The sequence below is a fragment of the Myotis lucifugus genome, unplaced genomic scaffold, assembly GCF_000147115.1.
Source record: "Myotis lucifugus unplaced genomic scaffold, Myoluc2.0 scaffold_351, whole genome shotgun sequence".
NCBI lineage: Eukaryota > Metazoa > Chordata > Mammalia > Chiroptera > Vespertilionidae > Myotis > Myotis lucifugus.
Genome location: NW_005871399.1, coordinates 336,774 through 361,934, shown reverse-complemented (window position 1 = coordinate 361,934; position 25,161 = coordinate 336,774). Strand labels below are relative to the sequence as shown.

General features: G+C 38.0%; 1 protein-coding gene across 1 annotated transcript in view; it reads right to left on the bottom strand.

Moving 5' to 3' along the window:
- Positions 1–25,161, bottom strand: part of UBN2 (ubinuclein 2) — a 77,093-nt gene that overhangs the window by 35,509 nt on the left and 16,423 nt on the right. Inside the window, exons 4-7 of the mRNA XM_023764817.1 lie at positions 16,215–16,316; positions 10,855–10,992; positions 9,893–9,996; positions 6,286–6,775 (exon numbers count right to left, since the gene is read on the bottom strand). Of these exons, the coding sequence (XP_023620585.1) occupies positions 6,286–6,775; positions 9,893–9,996; positions 10,855–10,992; positions 16,215–16,316 (834 nt within the window). The remainder of the gene's footprint in view (positions 1–6,285; positions 6,776–9,892; positions 9,997–10,854; positions 10,993–16,214; positions 16,317–25,161) is intronic.

Sequence of the window (25,161 nt, the reverse complement as noted above, 5' to 3'; positions counted from 1 at the left end):
TGTTTTGTTTTTAGAACTTTTTTTTTTATTGGATTAAGAATGTAGTTCCTATTTGCCCTGGCTGAGTGGCTCAGTTGGTTAGAGCATCATCCTGCTATGCCAAGGTTGCATGTTTGATCCCCAGTCAGGCACATACAAGAATTAACCAATGGGCCCGACTGGCGTGGCTCAGTGGTTGAGCGTAGACCTATGAACCAGGAGGTCACAGTTCAATTCCCTGTCAGGGCACATGCTCGGGTTGCGGGCTCAATCCCCAGTGTGAGGCATGCAGGAGGCAGCCGATCAATGATTTCTCTCTCATCATTGATGTTTCTATCTCTCTCTCCCACTCCCTTCCTTTCTGAAATGAATAAAAAATAAAGAATTAACCATTGAATGCATAAATAAGTGAAACAACAAAATGATGTTTTTCTCTCTCTCAAATCAATAAAAATATAAATTAAAAAAAGAAAATAAATATAAGTGGACAAAACTCATCATTAAAATTCAAAGATTGTCAAAATGGAGTAAAAATGTAGTGCTTTTAGAATGTACTTGAACTTAAACACCTATCAGGTTAAAATAGACTGCTATAGGGGGTGGGAGCAGCTGGGGAGATGTCAATGGGGGAAAAAGGAGATTTATGCAATACTTTAAACAATAAAGAGTAAAAAAAAAATAGATTGCTATAGATACAGATTGGTATATATGAACCTCATGGTAACCACAAACAAAACGACAACAACAAAAAATACAGAACAATAAAGAGCAAAAGACCCAAACAAAACACTAAAGAAAACCAGCAAACCAAAAGGAAAGAGATCAAGACAAGTAACAGAGAATGACAAAAACAACAACAAACAAATAACAATGACAATAAGTACATGCCTATCAAGAATTACTTTAAATGTAAATGGCCTAAATGTTCCAATGAAGACTTAGGGTGGCTGAATGAATAAAAAACAAGACCCACCTATGTTCTGCTTATGAGATACTCACTTTAGATAAAAAGACACACAGATTGAAACTGAAGGGATATAAAAAGATGTTACATGCAAATAGAAACGAAAAGAAAGCTGAGGTAGCAATACTTATGACAAAACAGACTTTAAAATAAGGACTATAAAAGGAGACATAATGATAAATGGGTCAATGCAGTAAGATACTGCAATTGTAAATATATCTATTCACCTAACACAGGAACATCTAAATACATAAAGCAGTCCTAGCCTGTTTTGCTCAGTGGATAGAGCATCGGCCAGCAGACTGAAAGGTCCCAGGTTCGATTCCAGTCAAGGGCATGTGCTCGGGCTGTGGGCTCAATCCCCAGTAGGGGGTGTGCAGGAGGCAGCCAATCAATGATTCTCTCTCATCATTGATACCTCTATCTCTCTCTCCCTCTCCCTTCCTCTCTGAAATCAATATATTTTAAAAAATAAATATATAAAGCAAATATTAATGGGCATAGAAAGAGAAATTAACAGCAATACAATATTATTGGACTTTATACTCCTCTAACATCATTGGGCAAATCAGAGATAGAAGATTAATATAAAATAATGACATTAAATGTCATATCAGATCAACTTAATAGACAATCCTAGAACATTTCATGCAAAAACTACAGAGTACACATTTTTTTCAAGTGCACATGGAATATTCTCCAAGACTGATCACATATTAGGTCACAAAACAAGTGTCAATTAATTCAATAATGTTGAAAATAGAGAATTTTTTTCCGACCACAATGATATGAAACTAGAAATCAACTACAAAAAGAAAACTGGAAAAAAAACAAACACATGTAGACTAAACAATATGCTATTAACAACCAATGGATTAAAGAGGAAATTCAAAAATATTTTGAGATAAATGAAAATGAAAACAAAACTCCCTAAAATTTATGGGATGCAGCAAAAGCAGTTCTAAGATGGAAAGTTGTTTTTTTTTTATATATATATTTTATTTATTTTTTACAGAGAGGAAGGGAGAGAGATAGAGAGCTAGAAACATCGACCAGCTGCCTCCTGCACATCTCCTACTGGGGATGTGCCCGCAACCCAGGTACATGCCCTTGACCGGAATCGAACCCGGGACCTTTCAGTCCGCAGGCCGACGCTCTATCCACTGAGCCAAACCGGTTTCGGCGAGATGGAAAGTTAATAGCTATACATACCTACCTCAAGAAAGAAAAATCCCAAATAAACAATTTAACTTTATACCGAAACTAGAAAAAGAACAAAACCCAAAATATATAGAAGAAAGGAAATAATAATGATCACAGCAGAAATATAAGAGTTAGAGACTAAAAATACATAATAGAAAAGATCAATGAAATTAAGTGCTGGTTCTTTGAAAGGATAAACAAAATCGACAAACCTTTAGCCAGATTGATTCATCAAGGAAAAAAGAGAGCCCAAATAAATAAAATCAGAAATGCAAGAGAAGAGTTTACAATCAACACCACAAAAATACAAAGGATCATTAAGGAATAGTATGAACAATTATATGCCAACAAATTGGACAATCTAGAAGAAATGGATAAATTCCTAAAAACATACATCTTTTTAAGACTGAATCAAAAAGAATCAGACTCTGAATAGACTAATTACTAGTAATGATATTGAAACAGTAATTAAAAAACACCCCAAAAAAACAAAAGTTCAGAACAGACAGCTGCACAGGTGGATTTTACCAAACATTTAAAGAAGAATTAATACCTATCCTTGAAAAAATTGAAGAGAAAGGAACTCATTCTACATGGCCAGCATTATCTTAATACCAAAATCAGACAGGCACTACAAAAACATAAAATTGCAGGCCAATAACACTGATGAACATAGATGTAAAAATTAGCAACAAAATACTAGCAAATGAAATTCAACAATACAGTAAAAGTATTACATACAATGATCAAGTGGGATATATACCAGGAATGCAAGGATGGTTCAATATCCACAAATTAATTAACATGATACATGAATCAACAAAACCAAGCATAAAAATGACATGATCATCTCAATAGATGCAGAAAAAGCATCTGACAAAATTTAACATCTATTTATGAAAAAAATTTCAGTAAAGTAAGTATAGAGCGAACTTAGCATAACATAATAAAAGCTACATAACAACAAATTCATAGCTACAACTTACTCAGTGGTGAAAAGCTGGAAGCTTTTCCTCTAAAATCAGGAGCAAGACAAGAATGCCCACTCTCACCACTATTATTCAATATAGTATTGGAAGTCCTAGCTACAGCAGTCAGACAAGAAAAAGAAATATAAGGCATCCAAATTGTAAAGGAGGAAGTAAAACTGTTACTATATGCAGATGACATAATAACAAAAATCTGTCGCATTTCTATACACTAATAATGAATGATCAAGAGAAATTAAGAAAACAATCCTATTCACAACTGCATCAAAAATAATAAAATACTCAGGAATAAATTTAACCAAGGATGTAAAAGACCTGTACTCTGAAAACTTTTACAAACTTAAGAAATTAAAGAGGACACAAATAAATGAAAGGATATACCATGCTAATGAATTGGAAGAACTAATACCATTAAAATGTCCATACTAGTCCACCCGCTGTGGCTCACTGGTTGAGCAGTTGAGTGTCAACCCATGAATCAGGAGGTCATGGTTTGATTTCTGGTCAGGGCACATGCCCAGATTGCAGGCTCGATCCCTACTAGGGGGCGTGCAGGAGGCAGCTGATCAATGATTCTCTCTTATCATTAATGTTTCTATCTTTCCCTCCCTCTCCCTTCCTCTCTGAAATCAATAAAAAATATATTTTAACAAATTATAAATATAAACATTATCACTAATAAAGCTGAATTTATTTTTTAAAAAAAGAACAAAGCTGGAGATAACACATTCCCAGGTTTCAAACAATTTATAAAGCTACAATAACCAAACAGTATGGTACTACCACAAAAACAGACACAAAGATCAATGAAACAATAGAGAACCCAAAAATAAGTGGTGCTAAGAAAACTGGAAAGATGTGTGCAAAAGAAATTAAACTGCACCACTCTTTCATACCATATACAAAAATAAACTCAAATTGAACTAAACATTTTTTAAAAATATATTTTATTTATTTTTTACAGAGAGGAAGGGAGTGGGATAGAGAGTTAGAAAGATCAATCAGCTGCCGCCTGCATACCCCTTACTGGAGGATGTGCCAGCAACCAAGGTACATCCCTTTGAACGGAATCGAACCTGGGACCCTGCAGTCCACAAGCTGACACTCTATCCACTGAGCCAAACCGGTTAGAGATGAACTAAACATTTTTAAAAATATATTTTTATTGTTTTCAGAGAGGAAGGGAGAGGGAGAGAGAGATGAAAACATCAATGATGAGAGAGAATCGATTGGCTGCCTCCTGCACGCCCCCTACTGGGACCAAGCCCACAACCCAGGCATGTGCCCTTGACCAGAATTGAACCTGGGACCCTTCAGTCTGCAGGCCGCCACTCTATCCACTGAGCCAAACTGGCTAGGGCATCATTTATTTATGTTTATTGATTTTTTTTTTCTTTTAGAGAGAGAGAGAGGGAGAAAGACAGAAACATCAATTTGTTGTTCCACTTATTTATGCATTCACTGATTGATTCTTTTATGTGCCCTGACCAGAGATCAAACTTGAGTAACCTTGGTATATTGGGACAATGCTGTAACCAAATGAACTACCAGGCCAGGGACTGTACTAAAGATTTAAATATAAGACCTGAAATCATAAAACTTCCAGAAGAAAAGATAGGCAGTAAATTTCTACATAAGTCATAGTAATATCATTTTGGCTATGTCCTCTCTAGGAAGGGAAACAACAACAAAAATAAGCAAATGGGACTGCATCAAACTAAAAAGCTCCTGCCGAAGCCGGTTTGGCTCAGCAGGTAGAGCGTCGGCCTGCGGACTGAAGGGTCCCGGGTTCGATTCCGGTCAAGGGCATGTACGTTGGTTGCGGGCACATCCCCAGTAGGAGATGTGCAGGAGGCAGCTGGTCGATGTTTCTCTCTCATCGATGTTTCTAACTCTCTGTCCCTCTCCCTTCCTCTCTGTAAAAAATCAATAAAATATATATAAAAAAACAAAAAAAAAACTAAAAAGCTCCTGCTTTTTAGGATACCATCAATAAAACAAAAAGACAACCTATTAAATGACAGAATATATTTGTGCAAATGATATATCCAATAAGGGGTTAATATCCAAAATATAAAGAACTCATACAACTCAAGATAAAAAAATAAACACTCCGATCAAAAAATGGGAGAGAACATGAATAGAACATTTCTCCAAGGAAGACATACAAATGGCCAACCAACATGTAAAGATGCTCAACATCACTAATCATCAGGGAAATGCAAAGCAAAACCACAATGAGATACCAAATCACACCAGTCAGAATGGCTATTATCAAAAAAGTAAAAAAATAACAGGTGTTGGTGAGGACATTGAGATAAGGGAATCCTTGGTGCATTGTTGGTGGGAGTGTAAACTGGTGTAACCCCTACGTAAAAGAGTATGGAAATTACGCAAAAAACTAAAAACAGAAATACCCACATCACCCAGAAATTCCACTTCTGGGTATTTATCTGAAAAAATTCAAAACACTAATTAAAAAAGATAAATGCATCCTATGTTCACTGCAGCATTATTTACAATAGCCAAGATGCGGAAGCAACCTAGGTGTCCATGGAAAGAATAAAAAAGATGTGATACATATACAACGAAATATTCAACAATAAAAAAAAGAATGAAATCTTGCCATTTGTGACAAAATGGATGAACCTAGAGGTTACTATGCTAAGTGAAATTAAGTCAAAGTCAAATACCATATGACTTCACTTATATGGAGAATCTAAAAAAACAAATGAACAAACAAAACAAAAACAGACTCATAAAGATCAAACTGAGGGTTGCCAGAGCTGAGGGAGGTGGGGATAGGTGAAAAAAGTGAAGGTGAATATAGTCATAAATATTATAATTTTGCATAGTGATGGATGATTACTAGACTTCGTTTAGTGTGATGACATCATAAGGTATATAAATGTCAAATCACTGTATTGTAGACCTGAAACTAATATAACATTGTATACCAACTATACTTAAATAAATATAAATAAAATCAAAGGTTTATGCACACAGTCAAAAACTAAAAAGAAATTATATGTTGCTTATATGAGTATTGGGATTGTCAGTTGTTATTTTTGTCTTAAAAATACATTTATTGTTATATTTGTGCAACAAATAAAAAAACCCAAAAAAACCCAAAAGAATTATTCCACTTACTACACGGAGGTCTTCAATACGTTTTTCAAGAAGGACAGGTAAACCCTCTGGGAGAATAGGTACCACCTTGGGCATAACCTGAGAGGCGTAGGTTGGCTGGGTGGTGTTTCCATTCTCTCCCCCTGACTCAGAGAGGGGGCTACCATCAGAAGTAGCATCCAATAATCTGTCAAAATCAATATCATCTAGTATCTTTAGGGCACTTTCAGCTTCCTGAAACAGTTCATGTTCATTTGTGCTAACAAAAATGGGAAGGTCCGGATCAGCACTGTTCATGTTTAAGTCTGAGACATCATTTCCCAATGTTACAGCAGCGGAGGGGGGTTTATTCAAAGAGGCGCTCATTAAGTTCACTGAGACTTTAGGGTTAGACTCCTTCTCTAATGCATCCTTCTCTTTCTGAAATTTTCGTATCATGGCAGCTAGAGAAAGAGAATCTTTGTAACGTTTCTTCTTTTTTTCAGACTTGTGTGAATTCAGAGCTACAACTCTGTGAAGAAAAAAAGTAATCAGTTAGGCTACGTATGATTTTCAAGATTAAAGCCCCTTGTAAATAAGCAGGCACAAATTATCATTTGACAGGCAGGAAAGTAAATCACTTATCTATAATAATCTATAATAATAAAAGCATAATATGCTAATTAGACTGGATGTACTTCCGGACGTCCTTCAGGACAACCTTCCAGACGAAGCCGGGGCTGCAAGGGAAGCCTGGGTCGGCAGCCGGGAGAAGGGAGGCCTACTCTTGCACAAATTTCGTGCATCAGGTCTCTAGTTAAATTATAACAATAGCATCTTCATCATCATCATCTGGATTGTTGCTTATGAAAGGTAGATAAGTAAGTGAACATTAGAGTGAAGAAAATGAAAGGAATAAAGTCAACAGAAAAAAAATGAAACCAGCTCAGGTTAACTTACTATTCCTTTTGGACTGTTCACATTCTTTAGCACATCTATAAAGTAGTTACCTAAACAATTAACCAAGTAAAGAAATGTACTTCTGCTGAAAACAGTTGCTTTACAACCAGAGAAGCCCACCTTCAAATTTGTATCCCTGGAGGCTGTGCTACCAACTGCCAAAGAAATACAAAATCCTGTTTATCAATCTGTGAGCCTTCAACCATCACCATGCTCTCTATCTAGATCCCATTTTATCTGCTACTACCTTCTGGTCATTTTTCATTTTCCATTCCAGGAACAGCTGTGTGAGGCAATCAGCTAGATAAGAAATCTTTTCTAAATTCTATGGTTTATATGTTTCTAACGTGTACTTACAGAACCTAAAAGATTGTTAGAACCTTGAAGGTGGGCCCATGTTTCATTTACTCTTATATACACATACAACCAGAGGAGTGCCTGGTATACAATAGGTACTTAACAAATATTTACTCAATGAATAGATTATAAATTTGAGAAAATGATCTATTTATATAAAAGCCAAGCAACCAGAACGCCGGAAGGACCAGAACTGGTTGCTATGATGCGCACTGCAGCCAGCCAACTGGCCTGATGGGGGGGGGGGGGGCCCTCCCCCAGGCCAGATCTGGGGCAGGGCTGGCTGGCCAACCTCCCGCAGCCCCTCTCCCCAGCCAGCCCGATTGGTCTCCCCACCCCGATGGGGGTGGAGCCGCTGGCCAACCTCCCGTGGACCCTCCCCCCAGCCAGCCTGGCCCCGATTGGATGCCCCCACCCCGATCGGGGGCGGGGCCAGCCAGCCAACCTCCTGCGACCCCTCCCCCCAGCTGGCCCTGCCCCTGATCACCCTCCTACCCCGATTGGGGCAGGGCTAGCTGGACCCCACCCATGCACAAATTCGTGCACCGGGCCTCTAGTAAATTCAATAAAAAGCATTGTGTATAGTTTTTATTCCCAAAGAAGCTTACTTGTCCTATATAATAAAAGGCTAATATGCAGAATGACCGGTCGCTATGATGAGCACTGACCACCAGGGGGAGTGCCACTCAGCCAGAAGCCCTGAGCCAGGCTCACAGCTGGCAAGTGCAGCGGAGGTGGCGGGAGCCTCTTCTGCCTCTGGGGCAGTGCTAAGGATGTCCAACTGCCGGCTTAGGCCCACTCCCCTAAGCCATCAGTCAGACATCCCCCGAGGGCTCCTGGACTGTGAGGGAGCGCAGGCTGGGCTGAGGGATCCCCCACCCAGTGCATGAATTTCATGCACTGGGCCTCTAGTAAATAATAATCACTTAAAACAACCTTTAGTTACACACACACACACACACAGGGTGTCCCCCAAAAATGTATACACACTTTAACAGCTGATTTCTATTACATTTTGAAAATGAAATGTATTTTAATAAACACTACCTTTATAATTATTCAAAGTGTACATATGTTTTTTTGGGACATCCTACTGGGGATTGAGCCCACAACCCAGCCATGTGCCCTGACCAGAAATTGAACCTGCAACCTTTCAGTGCACAGGAAATGCCCAATCAACTGAGCCACAGGAGCCAGGGCTTAACAATTTCTTACTAACTCAAATGTCACTATAATCTCATGCTCAGGAGGGTATAAATACCTCCCTACATCAAATTTTTGGATATCAACAGCCCAAAATTCAGATGTACCTGCCCTGGTAAGGAGGGGAGAAATACCCAGCTTCTCAAGTTTCTGTACCTTAGTATTTTAAAAAAGCCATAGAGAGATAGGGGCAATTGGTAATTTTATGATTACATGGTACAAACATTTTATTCTTATGACTGATGTTTTCTGAGAAATTCTTCTTGGTTTTTAGAGGCAAAATCACATTAGCTAAAGTCACAAGCGTTAAGGATAGGTAAATAAAATAAATGACTGTTTTATATTAACACAATATAACTTGTTTACACATAGACTACTGCCAATCCTCAATCTCCAGGCATCTAAGGTTAGTTTTAGTACAAAAAGATTAAAATCATTTGTTCAATGTTATACCTTCTTTTCAAACTGATTCTTATTGGTAAAATGTTGTAATAAGCAAAATACTTAATGAACCAATTTCTAAATCTGATCTAATACACTGTGAGGCTCTACGGCAGGGGTGAGGAACCTTTTTTCTGCCAAGGGCCATTTGGATATTTATAACATTATTCATGGGCCATACAAAATTATCAACTTAAAAATTAGCCTGCTACTACATAAAATAAAGTTTTCAACACTTTATACAAACCCCTAAAAAAAATTAGCCTGCTATATTTGGCAGGGCCAGACCAAATAATTTTGAGGGCCTTAAACGGCCTGCAGGCCGGACGTTCTCCACCCCTGCTCTAAGATGACAAACCCTTCTACTTATTAATAAACTAGAGGCCCAGTGCACGAATTCGTGCACCAGTGGGGTCCCTCGGCCTGGCCTGTGTTGAGCAGCTGCCCCTTGGTGGTCAGTGTGCATCACAGAGACCAGTTGACCGGTTGTTTGGTCATTCAGTCACTTAGGCTTTTATATATATAGATAAAATATTATCAAAATATAAGTTAATAGGTCATTGGTATTCATAAATACTGTATTAAATTATACCCAGCTGAGCTACATTATTTAATGCTAAATATACCTTTCTAAAAGGAGAACAAGTCACACTGTGACAACAATTCTTTTATGTTTAATTTCACATACCCCAGTTGTTTGGGTACTTTTTTCCTTGGCTTCTTATCCTTTTCTCCTTCCTCTTTCCGCTTCCGCTTCTTTATCTCAATGCCGTCTTCTTTTATTTTAGGAATCTGCAAAATGATAAAAGAATGCATCACTTATCTAAGTATCAATGCTTTTCTCTGATGCTAGTGATTCAGCACCAAGGGCAGTGTTTTTTCTCAAATTTCAGTCTTCATTAATTTTTGAAAATGCAGATTTTGCCCGGCTGGTGTGGCTCAGTGGTTGAGAGTCTTGGTTTGATTCCTGGTCAGGTCACATGCCTGAGTTTTGGGCTCAATTCCCAGTAGGGGGTGTGCAGGAGGCAACCCATCAATGAATCTCTCTCATCATTGATGTTTCTATCTCTCTCTCTCTCTTTCTCCCCACACCCCTAAAGTCAATAAAACCATATAAAAAAGAAAATGCAGATTCTTGCGGTCCACAAGCACTCCCACCCCAGTTTAGATTCAATTATCTGTGTAGGTCCTTATAATCTGTATTTTTAACAAACATTTCGGTGATTTTGGTACATCTTTGCCACACTTCAAAGAACACTTATCTAAGGACACTCTCAATTTCCCAAATACAATATATATATTCTATAGAATTTGCTTTAAAAATTGTATCTTAGAAAACGTAATGGTTATTAAGTCATTTCTATACCAAGAATTAACATATATCCTGGAAATTTAACCATATCCCAGAAACAGATTATTAGACAACATATGTAGAGAGAAATGTTTAAAATATAGTTCTGTGATGTAAATATCACTTCCTCATATTTACATAATTTTACTTTAAAGCATGTAATTAACTATGGATTCATTAAAGAATGGTTAGCAATTTACTTTCCCTTCTAGTCACAGTGTAAAGCACAAGTGAAATTCAAAAAGCATATCTTATTAATTGAATGCTCTCATTATTGTTGCAATTTTGAATAAACTCACTTTGGATGGTTTGTGCTTTTGGTCATCTGTAATATCTTCTTCTTCAGTATCTGAAGCTTGGCGAAACTGTAGAGTGCCAGTGTTGATATAAAATCCTCCATATTTTGTTGTTAGAGAAGCAGGAACTAATTCATCATACTAGATTAAGAAAAAAAGTTTCATATATATCCTATTATCTTTAATTCTATAAATATGTCAAATAAATTCAATCACCATGTCAGCATCTTCCTTAAATCCTAACTGCAAAACTAACAGCAATGAGTATGCTTCTGGAATAAGTTTAGAAAAAGTTAGTATCTAGAATAAAAATGAGCTCTAATCATTCAGCATTTATTAGAAAGGCACTTCTGGAACAATAGAACAAATTCTAAATATATCATCTACTGAGAAAAATTTAAGGATCACTGCTACTATTTTTAATGACAATAATTCTGATGAGAAATTCAAACAAGTTAAAACAGATAACTAAAAGTCCAGGCAGCCCTAGCTCGTTTGGCTCAGTGGATGAAGCGTTGGCCTGTGGACCAAAGGGTCCCTGGTTCGATTCTGGTCAAGGGCACGAACCTCGAGTGCAGGATCCTCCTTGGCACAGGCCCTGGTCAGGTCTCTTACAGGAGACAACTGATCAATGTGTTTCCCTCACATCGATATTTCTGTCTGTCTTTCCCTCTCTCTTCCACTCTCTCTAAAAATCAATGGGAAAATATCCGCAAGCGAGGATTTTAAAATAAATAAATAAATAAATAAATAAAGTCCAGACAAATAATAAATTTCATTTCCTACTACATCAGTATATAATTTTATTCATAAGGAGATTATAAAAAAATAACAAGGTTAAGAAGAAAAACCACTATAAATGCATAAAATGTTTAAGAAAAGAAAAAAAGTAACAAAATTATTTCTTTTGTCTTAGCTCTAAGTTTCTAAGTGGAGAAAAAATTTTAAACGTTCAAAAGGAAAACAGCATGTACATGTTTTAAAGGGAAGCAGGAAAGGAACTGCCGAGTTCAGTAAGCACACGCTGGGGCCTAATGAGCTAGGCACTTTGCTTGGAGCAAGAGACTCAAATTGCCTAAATCAGACTGAAGGTCTGACCTAGAATATCCTTAAAGCTGATGTCCTCTAAATCTGAATTTTAAAGCTTATCATATCTCACTTGATGAAGATGGACAAAATGCAACCATTAAATGGTCAATCTTAACCAAATGAAGGCATTTATAGTGGGAGAGAAAAAAGGAACTACTTATCTAACAGAAACGAGATATCTGCTACCTGAAGTCTCCAGAACTCTACTTAAGGGTTCTTATTATATAACTAGTCTTTAAGGAAGTCAGATTTTTATTTTTATTTTTTTTTAAATATATGTTATTGATTTTTTACAGAGACTAAGGGAAAGGGATAGTTAGAAACATCGATGAGAGAGAAACATCGATCAGCTGCCTCCTGCACACTCCCTACTGGGGATGTGCCCGCAACCAAGGTACATGCCCTTGACCGGAATCGAACCCGGGACCCTTCAGTCTGCAGGCCGACACTCTATCCACTGAGCCAAACCAGTCAGGGCGGAAGTCAGATTTTTAAAGAAAGTTCTTTGCCACTGGCAAGAAATCTATACAACATACTAGTTACTATAAGAATATTAAGGTTAAGTACAAAAGTTCTGATTTTAACATGTGTCCTTTAAAATTATATGGAAAAGAAAAAAAATCCATGAAGTCCTTTCTTGTTGCTCCACTCCATGGGCCACATAAAGATCTATAGGTAAGACTTTCAGAAGGGGTCCAGTAATATCTGCAAGTAAAGGACTGATGGAAGGAGTAAAGGATTAAAAGTGAAGAGACTTTTATTTCATAATTACTTTGAAAATGTGTAATTAAGATAAATACACCTGTACTTTTGCTTACAGATACTTGTACACTGCTTTATCATGTACAATTCTTCTTCTTATACAGTTTCACTTGGTCTTCCTGACACCCTTGTGAGGTAAGGAAGACAAATATTTTCCTATTTGAAAACCAGATTCAGAGCAGTCAAGAACCTTGCCAGAGTAATTTCATTAGTTTATGGCAGAGTTACTGGCTGACTCCCCACCATCTAAGACACCAAGCAGCTTCTCACCTGGGAAACACCCTCATCACTAAGTTATCAAGCAGGTGGATGTGCTTAACATGTGTCTTCTGCAGTATTCTGCTGAGCTTTCTCTACCAGAGCACTCTTCAGGAGAACAAATTCTCTATGCAAATGTAATTTATTCTTTCGGGTAGAATGTGTTAAGATCCAATGGAACACTGAACTTGAGAATCAGAAGGCTTGGATTCAAATCCTTTGCCAATGATTAGTTATTGTGACCCAGAGCAAATCACTTAACATCAATATTTTGGAAATGTAAAACAAGAGGGAAGTTCTAGTGAAATTAAAAAGACAATCTAAATAAAAGTGTTACTCGTGTCTGGTATTATTATTTATTAATAATAAAAAAAATTTTCTTTCAGTCTTTTAAAAATTTGGCAGCATTTAAGTGTGAAACTAAAAATATCTTCAATGTCATTTATTTTCATGTATTTATAGCAATAAGTAGTACATGATTCTGAAAATTAATTATAACCAGATTATTTTCACTCTCTATCAAATAATATAAGAACAGTAAAAGCCTACTGGCAACATAATCAATGATAAGAACAGCGAATCATTTAGTTGGATCACACTGTTTTATGTTTGAATTATCTCATAAAAAGAACCAAATAATCTGTTAAAGACAACAATATACAATTACTTGTTTGTCATTAAACAACCTGAACTTTTGAGTTTGATTTTCTGTTATAAAACAGTGACATACCTTATTCTGTAATGTAAGTAATTATATAACTTTTATACAACTTATACCTACAAAATTTATCCTTATTTATTAAAGCTGTAGCTTTCAAATTTTCTTTACCACAACCAGGTGAAAAATACATTACACATCAACATCAAAATTCAGTGCACATGAACACACACATGCACATCAACAAAATCACAGAGCCGATCAGTGGTTTACCATGACAGCTCCTATTATTTTCTATCTCACTTTCTTTAAAAATGCTGGTCCCTCTCTAAATTGATATATAACCCAATTATGGACTGCAAAAGTCAGTTTGCAAAACAATTTATTTGAAAATTCTGAATACTACAAAAGGAGATATTTAAGATGCTATTTATGAAAGGCAAAACTATGGAGACAGTAAAAAGATTAGTGGTTGCCAGGGCATAGGGAGGCACAAATAGGCAGGGCAGAGATTTCTTAGGGCAGTGAAACTATTCTGTAAGGTACTATAATGGTGGATACTTGTCATTGTACATTTGTCAAAACCTACCAAGAGCGAACCCTGAAGTAAACTATGGACTTTGGGTGATGCTGTGTCAATATAGGTTCCTTGTAACTAATGTACCACTCTGGTGGGAGAGTGCTGATAATGGGGGAGGCTGTATATGTGTGAGGACAGGGAATATATGGGAAATCTCTGTACCTTTTGCTCAATTTTGCTGTGAACCTAAAATTGCTATTAAATTAAGTTTATTAATTTTAAAAAATGCTATTCATATAAGCCGCAGTACATGAAATGTCCATTTATATATGACTAAGTTCCTTCTTGGGTTATTTTGAATGCAGTCTGTTTTACATATAATGTTGGCTTTAATGCTTTTTTCATGCTTTACACTTTTCAGCATGTCATTATCTTATTGGAGTCTCAGAGTAATTCTGCTGGACAAGCCAATCATAGCAAAGTGGATGATGCTAAAAGACCTGCTCTGGGTCTATGGCAAATTAGAAACTGAGTCAGGTCTCGAATCTAGGACTTTTGACTTGAGTTCCAAATCAACGTCAAGACTCTTGACAATATGCTATGGCCTAACCTACTCAATGACAACCTCTACTCTAAAGGGTACTGTCAGTATTTTACTTCTACAAACCAGGCTGCCTGGTAGGTTAACCAGTTTATGTCAAGGCACCAACGTAACTTAGAAGTATGACAGGGTCTCCAGTATGTCTCATGCTGGAAACCCATCCTATCACTCTCTCCTACCACACCATATGCCTTGTGGTCATGTATGCAACCAAGCACTGTCATAACAGGAAAAAGACGTATTAATTTGTGGATAGTATAATAATCACTTCAGTGTCACTTTCTCTATATCCTACGTAATCATTGTGCACTGAAAAGAATATCATAACAACAACATTTAGACTACTCTAGTACACTGAGAAGATATACCTTACCTACCCAAAACATGACATACCCTCCTTCATTTGCTATGGGATCAATGGACTGCCATAGGCTTTAAATGCTCTCTTAAATTCCCTTCCTTTTTATAAGAGAAAGAGAGTTCCAGGGGAAAAGGCATAGGGCTTGATCGAAACAGGCTGGTAAAAGGCTGGCATTAAATTACTGCCATTGTAGTAAGTCTTGGCAGCAATAAAAAAATCAAAGTCTTGCCCTAACTGGTTTGGCTCAGTGGATGGAGCTTTGGCCTGTGGACTGAGGGGTCCCAGGTTCGATTCCGGTCAAGGGCATGTACCTTGGTTGCGGGCACATCCCGAGTAGTGGGTGTGCAGGAGGCAGCTGATTGATGTTTCTCTCTCATCGGTGTTTCAAACTCTCTATCCCTCTCCCTTCCTCTCTGTAAAAAATCAATAAAATATATTTTTTAAAAAAATAAAAGTCAAGTAAATTTTAAAGATGTCTCCAGATTAACTTTAACCCAGTAGCTCCAATTCTCAAGATCACATGATTCTTATATGGAAGTCATTTGAAAACACACCTGGCCCGCCCTGGCCGGTTTGGCTCAGCGGATGGAGCGTCGGCCTGCGGACTCAAGGGTCCCAGGTTCAATTCCCATCAAGGGCATGTACCTTGGTTGCGGGCACGTCCCCGGTGGGGAGTGTGCAGGAGGCAGCTGATTGATGTTTCTCTCTCATCGATGTTTCTAACTCTCTATCCCTCTCCCTTCCTCTCTGTAAAAAATCAATAAAATATATTAAAAAAAAAAAAAGAAAACACACCTGGCCCAAGTTTGGGAATATCAATAAAAATTCAAGATATAAATACCCTTTGATCAATAAATTCCACTGCTAGATATTTATCCTACGCATATATTTGCACTCTATAATTACCTTACATACATATTTACTCAAGTACACAAAGTGTACACAGATGCTCAATTATTTATAGGTGTATAAAACTAGAAACATTTTAAATGTATATCAACAGGGTATTAGTTTGTAAAAACATTCACTGAACTATTTTACTTACTTTACCTTACCCTTGACTCCTACTATTCCAGACAAATAATTACTGCTATATTAAAGATGCATTACTCACAGCCTCTGAGTTATCAATAAATGGATCTGTCTCATCATAGCCAAAGCCTATATCAATTAAATCTTGTAGCCGATCCTTCCGGTGTTTACGGGGTTTCCCACCCTGCAAAGAACAAATATGTTAGACTGATTCAGTACTCATGCTATTTCCATAAAGTTGAAAAATACATGTTGGAAGAATCCCAGATAATTTCTGTAGGCAATCTCCCCTCCAGGAGGTTGAATTTAAGTCCTCTGACGTCTTGAAAGTAAGTTGTGCTTAGGAACTTGCTCCCAAGGAGCAGAGTATGAAAAAGAGCAGCCAAAGTAACCTTACAGTAAATAACCTGGCCACCATTACCTCAGCCAGGTGATCAAGGTCAACATCAACAATGATAAGCCATGTTTATAGTATATACCCTTGACATCATGTGATAAAAATGGCACTTTACCTTTGTGCTTTCTCACAAAAGCCTATAATCCCAGTTATGGGTTAACAATGAGAAAAGCATCATGACAAACTAAAACATGAGAAAAACATCAAACAAACTAATTTGAGAAATATTCTATAAATAACTGACCAGTATTCCTCAAAGCTGTCAAGATTATAAAAAACAAGGAAACCCCTATGTGGTTTGGCTCAGTGGATAGAGCATTGGCCTGCAGACTGAAGGGTCCCAGGTTCAATTCCCAGTCAGGGTACATGCCCGGGTTGCAGGTGATCCCCAGTATGGTGCATGCAGGAGGCAGCTGATCAATGATTCTCTCTCATCATTGATGTTTCTACCTCTCTCTCCCTCTCCCTTCCTCTCTGAAATCAATAATAAAAAACCCCACAAAGAAAATATGAAAAACTGTCACAGTCTAGGTGAGCCTCAAGAGACATAATGACTAAGTGTGCTGCTGTACTCTGGATGGTGTCCAAAAAAACTAACCAATGTTGGTTTGTTAAGGTAACAAATGTACTATACAGCTGTAAGTTGTTTTCGGGAAGAGTGGGTAAGGACTATACAGGAATTCTTTGTATTAGCTTTGCAACTTTCCAATAAACCAAAATACTCTTATTTTTAAAACTGACATAGAATTAATTATACACATAGACATACAAGAAAATAAAAAAAAAAAGAGTACATGCAAAAACTGGTGAAATTTGAATAAGGTCTGTATTACAGTTAATTGTATTGTGCCAGTGTCAATTTCCTAGTTTTGATAACTCTACTTACATAAAAGATATTACTACTGGGAGAAACTGGATGATGGGTATAAGGGACCTCTCTGCACTATTATCTGCAGCTTCTTGTGAGTCTATTATAATTCTTTCCAAATAAAATTTTTTTAAAAAGTGAAACAGCCAGGCTGGTGTTGCTCGGTGGTTTGAGCGTCAACCCATGAACCAGAGGCCATGGTTCAATTCCTGGTCAGGACACATGCTGTGGTTTTGGGTTTGATCCCCAGTAGGGCGCATGCAGGAGGCAGCCGATCAATGATTCTCTCTCCATCATTGATGTTTCTATCCCACTCTCTCTCTCCCTTCCTCTCTGACATCAATAAAAAATATTATTATTTTTTTTTAAAAAGAACTTCTGCTACAGAAAGCAACATGTTAAATGCCAGAAGGAATTTAAGTTTTGTCCTCAAGGAATTTAAAATGAGATAATCTACTCAACAAATTTACTGAGCACCTATCAAGTGCCAGACTTCATGGATTTAATAGTACCGAGGAGAGGAGAAAAAATAAACAATTATTTGTGATAAATGGTAGAAAGAAAAATGTAAATGGTACTGAGATGTTTTTAACAGAGGACCTAATAGGAAGAATATAAAAACTCACAGACAAAAACTAATATTTGTGTGCAGACAAGGATGAGTGGAAGTACCCACTTGTAGAGGCCATTGAAAAGATTAGATCAGGGAAGTAACCTGACAAGACTAGTGCTTAACAAAATCACTCTGACTATCGTGATGGGGAATAAAAACAGTGGGGAAGAGACCAGTTAGGAAGGAAAAACATGCAGATATTTATAAGAAAGTCACAAGTTAAAGGGGCATAAAATCATATTTAAGTATCAATGATGATGATGATAGTTACCATTCACTGAATGCTAATTTGCATTAGTACCTATAACTATCCATTATTTCACATTTGACAAATGGAGAAAACTAAAGCTTGGAAAGGATAAATAACTTGTCTAGGCTCATACAGAAAGTAACAGAGCCAATCTTCAAATTCATGACTCTCTAACTCGAAAGTGCCATTCTATTCAAAGGCCTATCACAGAAGTTGTAGAACCCCTGAGGTCTGTCTTTTTTCCACTCAGAGTCAGCCTATACTCCATACCCAAACTGCAAGCCATCCCCACTGTCACTCGTCTATAAATTAACTTCTCCCACTTGATGCTCTCATTTTATTCATTCTATTTCCCTGCCTTAAAACTTTATTATTCGCTAAAATTAAAAAGGCTGGTAATACCAAGTGTTAACAAGAGGAGGAATTAAAACACTCTTACACAGCTGGTGCAAAATGATACAGCCATTTTGAGTCTGTTTTTGTTTTGTTACTTCCTTATTCTGTTCTTTAGACTCCACATATAAGTGAAATCATATGGTATTTGTCTTCCTTTGTCTGACTTATTTATTTCACTTAGCATAATACTCTCTAGGTCCATCCATAATAAGATTCCACTCCTTTTTATAGTCAAGTCAAGTAATAGGTATTCCATTATATATATGTACCCAGAGCAGCCCTAATCATAGCATCCAAAAACCAAAGACAACCCAACACCCATCATCCAGTGAATGGATCTGGATTACTACGCAACCAAAGAAAAAGGAACTACTAATACATGCAACACATGGATGAATTTCAGAAGCATTATGCTAAGTGAAAGAAGCATAAGATCATAAGATTCCATTTACAGGAAATTCTAGAAAAGGCAAAAAAAAAAAATTGCAAAAACCTGGAGACAGGAGGTAGATCAGAGGTTGCCAGAGGTCAGGGCTGGAGGGAGAGGATTATATGTAGAGCAATAAAAGGGAACTTTCTGGGGTGAAGAAATTGTTCTATATCATGATTGTGGCAGTAGTTAGAGTATGTGTGCACTTGCCAAAACTCATCAAACTGCACATTTAAAATGGATAAATTGTATCTATTTTAATTATATTTCAATAATGCTGATTTTTAAAACCCCTTGTGATTATTTCTACTTCAACGCTCTCCCTCTACAAAGTTTTATTCATATGATTATTCACACCCACAGCTTTCTTTCCATTCTGCCATGGCTATAATGCTGGCTATTATTTTTCACTTAAATGTAATGACTGCCTAATTAGCCTCTCCTCCCTTATCCTCAATTTACCCTACATAATATCACTTAATTAATATTTCTAAAATAACACTTCATATCATTCCCCTGCTCAAAATACTTTAGAAGCAATCTACCTATTATAAGCTAAATCTAAAACCCTTACTATGCCATTAATAAAATGTTTTCTACATGTTGACTCAAAACTAACTTCCCAATTTTTTTCTTAAAATTTTCCATCTTAAACACTTTGATCCATTCAATCTATCCACTCAGCCAAACACATTGCTTATCTTTCCTCATTCTTTCCCCTTATTTGCAATAATCTCTTAATCCTCTTTAAATTCTCCCACCTTCACAGCTCAACCCAAGTTTTAAATCCTTTCTCCTTGGTGCTTTCAACTTAAATCACAATGATCTTTTTTTGCTGTCCTAACATATTTTTTTGTTTAGGCACTAGCTGCCTATGAGATTGACCTAGGGAAAACTAAAAATCCAACAACATAAAACCCAAATAGTTTCTATTGTAATAGGCAGAATCAGCCATATGCAGAAGTACAAATAACTTATGTATTAATTGGAAATTTAGGAACATTTAAGTCTAGTCAAGGAAACCAGCAGTTACCACAGGAAACATTAGTTGTTTTTAATAGTTCTGAGACTATAATAATCTAATATATGCAGAAAATGGTTAAATAAGTAAATGAGTCTAATCGAGCGGTTCTCAACCTGTGGGTCTTGACCCCTTTGGCGGTCAAACAACCTTTTCACAGGGGTCGCCTAAGACCATCCTGCATATCAGATATTTACATTATGATTCATAACAGTAGCAACATTACAGTTATGAAGTAGCAACGAAAATAATTTTATGGTTGGGTCACAACATGAGGAACTGTATTTAAAGGGCCAGAAGGTTGAGAACCACTGGTCTAATCAATGACAGTAAACAAAATGTCTAGAGCAGCCGTGGGCAAACTACGGCCCGCCGGATCCGGCCCATTTGAAATGAATAAAACTAAAAAAAAAAAAAAAAGACCGTACCCTTTTATGTAATGATGTTTACTTTGAATTTATATTAGTTCACACAAACACTCCATCCATGCTTTTGTTCCGGCCCTCCGGTCCAGTTTAAGAACCCATTGTGGCCCTCGAGTCAAAAAGTTTGCCCACCCCTGGTCTAGAGCTTTACTTAATTATAACTGTATTAATCTCAAAAAGGATCATACAAACTTAAGATCTTTACTAAGTATTTTATCAATTATAGTACCATAACAATGATGAAGGTATAAATTGTACATACTATGAAACATCCATTCAATGTAATAGTCATTTTAAAACATGGTTGCCCTGAAAAAAAAGAAAATGGCTGGTTTGGCTCAGTGGATAGTGCGTTGGCCTTCGGACTGAAGGTCAAGGGCACATGCCTGGTTGTGGGCTCAATCCCCAGTAGGGGACATGAGGAGGCAGCCAATCAATGATTCTCTCTCATCATTGATGTTTCTACCTCTCTCCCCCTGTCCCTTCCTCTCTGAAATCAATAAAAATATATTTAACAGAACAAACAAAAAAACATGGTTGCCCTGGCCAGTGCTGCTGTGGCAGTGTCAGCCCACACAGAATGGTTGCAGGTTTGATTCCCTGTCAAGGGCACTTACCTGGGGTACAGAGGCAACTAACTGATTATGTCTCTCTCATCAATATTTCTTTCTCCCCCCACCCATCCCTTTCACTCTCTAAAAATCAATGGAAGATTAAAAATGGCAGGGGAGTAAATGGATGCTGCACCAACATGCTCCCAGGAACAAACTGCAATTACAACTAAAATAAAGAAAGACTTCCTGAATAATCAACTGAAGACTCGTTTGAGAGAACCCTGATAACCGAGGACCGAAAGTGGAGACCACAATAGAGAATGGTAGGAGGAGCAGAGGCATGAAAGGGCTGGCCAGACTTCCACATACAGCAACTGAAGTTCGGAGAGATATCTCAGCTGTGGGGGGTTGCCATGGAGAACTCTGGGGTCTAACCCCCAAGCTGGGTCCCCCACCAGAGAACAACAGAACTGAGAAGGGTACCCACATAACATCTGGCTGTGAAAAGCAGTGGGGTTGTTGCCTACAGAGAGATGGCTGGAAATGCAGGCACCCTCTTAAAGGGCCATTACACGAAATTCCGTGTGCAGCCACTCACCTTGTGCTCCGACAGAGGGAGGGCAGAGAGGAGTGGAGCTGTGTGAGCATAAGTCAGGATTGGGGCTCTGGGGTAAGAGCTCACAAGGCAGACACCCCAGTTTCCTGTGAGGTCATCTTTCTCACACAGATATTTGCTATACAGGGTGGATCCAGAGACATGGAAGTATGGAACAGAGTGTGGAATCTCAGAGGGAAGGCAGGGGAGGGTGGGTGGGTGGGAGGTAATCAAAGACCTTGTATACATATATGCATAAGCCATGAACACAGACAATAGGGTGGCGAAAGCGAGGGGTGGGGGCGAGCTGGAGGGGGGCAAAGAGGGAAAAGGGGGACATATGTAATACTTCCAACAATAAAGATTTAAAATAATAATCCTATATAATAAAAGCCTAATATGCTAAGTGTCTGATCATTCGACCAGTTGTTATGATGCGCACTGACCACCAGGGGGCAGATGCTCCAACCAGCAGGTTAGCTTGCTACTGGGGTCTGGCCTATCTGGACTGGGTGAGATGGGCCGGACACGCCCTGGAGCCCTCCCATGGTCCCTCCCCAGCCCCAATCGTGCACTGGTGGGGTCCCTTGGCCTGGCCTACGCCCTCTCGCAATCCAGGACCCCGTGGAGGATGTTGGAGAGCCAGTTTCAGCCTGATCTCCGCAGGCCAGGCCAAGGGACCCCACCAGTGCACGAATCTGTGCACCGGGCCTCTAGCATATATATAAAATGCTCAAAGAATCATAATAAGCAGATAACTATGGTTATTAGCAATGAAAAAGGATATAATTGGAGACAGTGGTAAAGAAAAACTTTGGCTTAATATATATTACTTAAATTTTTTTTTAATAACAGGAATGTATTCATGTGTTACTCAGGTAATTAAAAGAAATTTTTAGGTGCAAGAGAGCATATATGTAAGCACACATGCATTTTAAAAAGTTCTGGAAGGATAATCATCAAGCCATTAAGAGTGGTTATGCCGCCCTGGCCGGTTTGGCTCAGTGGATAGAGCAGGGGTGGGCAAACTTTTTGACTTGAGGGCCACAATGGGTTCTTAAACTGGACCGGAGGGCCGGAACAAAAGCATGGATGGAGTGTTTGTGTGAACTAATATAAATTCAAAGTAAACATCATTACATAAAAGGGTACGGTCTTTTTTTTTTTTTTTTTTAGTTTTATTAATTTCAAACGGGCCGGATTCGGCCCGCGGGCCGTAGTTTGCCCACGGCTGGGATAGAGAGTCGGCCTGTGGACTCAAGAGTCCTAGGTTCGATTCCAGTCAAGGGCATGTACCTTGGTTGCAGGCACATACCCAGTAGGGAGTGTGCAGGAGGCAGCTGATCAATGTTTCTCTCTCATTGATGTTTCTAACTCTCTATTCCTCTCCCTTCCTCTCTGTAAAAAAATGAATAAAATGTATTTAAAAAAAAAAAAAGAGTGGTTATGCCTAGCAATGGATTTATACATGATTAGGGGATTTTTATTTTCTTCTCTGTTTATCTGTATTTATACATTCTTTACAATGAACAAAATATTTTAAATATATAAATGTTTACATACACATAGCTGTCTGGGAAAAAAACCTCAAACAGCAATTATCTCTGAGGAGGAAACCAGTTGGCTGGGGTAGAGAGAAGATTTACTTTTCATATTATCTTTTGAAGTTTTATTAAGTACATATATTACCCATTCAAGAAATTTTATTTTCTTAGGTTTGGTCCATCACATGTTCAACAGCATTCAGTTATTGACTGCAATCCCACTGTGGGCAAAGAGCTTTGGATAACCTATATTTGACACACCCATGCCTTAACAGCTCTTCCTTAAATCCCTTTCCAATAGCCAGGGTTACAGTCTTATCTCTACCTATTAATGGCTTTCAGGCACATCCAGTTACCTCCTTCAACATAGAGGCCACCGGTTTTCTGACCTCAGTTTACTTTTCTTCAGCTTCTGTCCTACCTTGGAAAAACTTCTCCCCTGCCTGTCTCCTGCCTTCCACCTCCCCTTTTATATTCTCCAACTTCAGTTCTCTAGTTCCCCAATTATGCCAAGTCAGTGACATGCAAATGGTATAAACTGGAACCAAACTTCTGACAGTTGCAAAAAGGGCACAAACCAGTTAATTCATAAATATTAACATTACACCAAAGTAACTCAAAATAGATTGGCAAAGGATTATTTTATAGTGTCTTCCCTACCACTTATTATGAAGTGCCTTTTCAGCATCCTTAACAAGAATATTCCTTGCAGCAGAATCAAAGTCTTACTTGATAAATTCTCTGGATCTCTGTGGTGGATGTTAACAGTTTACATAATAAATACATCTTATAAAAATATAAAGCCCTTGCCAAAACCGGTTTGGCTCAGTGGATAGAGCGTCGGCCTGCGGACTGAAGGGTCCCAGGTTCGATTCCGGTCGGGGGCATGTACCTGGGTTGCGGGCACATCCCCAGTGGGAGATGTGCAGGAGGCAGCTGATCGATGTTTCTCTCTCATCGATGTTTCTAGCTCTCTATCTCTCTCCCTTCCTCCCTGTAATAAATCAATAAAATATATTAAAAAATATATATATATAAAGCCCTAACTTGTTTGGCTCAGTGGATAGAGTACCGGCCTGCGGACTGAAGGGTTCCAGGTTCGATTCCGGTCAAGGGCATGTACCTTGGTTGTGGGCACATCACCAGTAGGAGGTGTGCAGGAGGCAGCTGATCAATGTTTCTCTCATTGATGTTTCTAACTCTCTATCCCTCTCCCTTCCTCTCTGTAAAAAGTAAATAAAATATATTTAAAACTATATCTATAGAAAATGTACTAGAGGCCCGGTGCACGAAATTTGTGCACAGGTAGGTCCCTAAGCCTGGCCTGCGATCAGGGCCTATCAGGTTCCCTGCCTCTTGTTCCCTCAGCGCCCTGCCATCACATGTCATAGCAAGCGATCGAACTCCCATTCTCCCAAACTCCTGAGAGGACACTTTGCATATTAACCTTTTATATATAGAGATTTTCCACATTAAAAAAAAAACCCTTAAATTTTTGCTACATCTAAAATGAAGGAACCCCTTTAAGATTATTCCCCTAGGGTATTAGCTGACTATGACTCAGAAGAAAATTACTTACTGAGTCATTAGTACCTGCTTAACTTGATATTCAGTGTTTCAAGCCAATGCAGTCTGATTACACTGTAACACTAAGCTGGAAAACATATAAATAAACAAGATATTCTTGGTACAGGACCCCTTATTGCCTCCAGGAAATAAGAAATCTAATTAATAACCAACATCCATTTATCACCTATGGAAGACAGATCAAGCATGACACTAATTGCTAAGATTCCAGTCTTACAATTGAGAAGAAAATATCCCCTGGTCACAAGGCTTCCCTATTTGTCCCAGTCATGTCACAACCTAATCTTTCTCCACCTCTGCGGATTTTCTTAACCTACCAACAAGAAATAGTAGAGATTTAAATAAATGG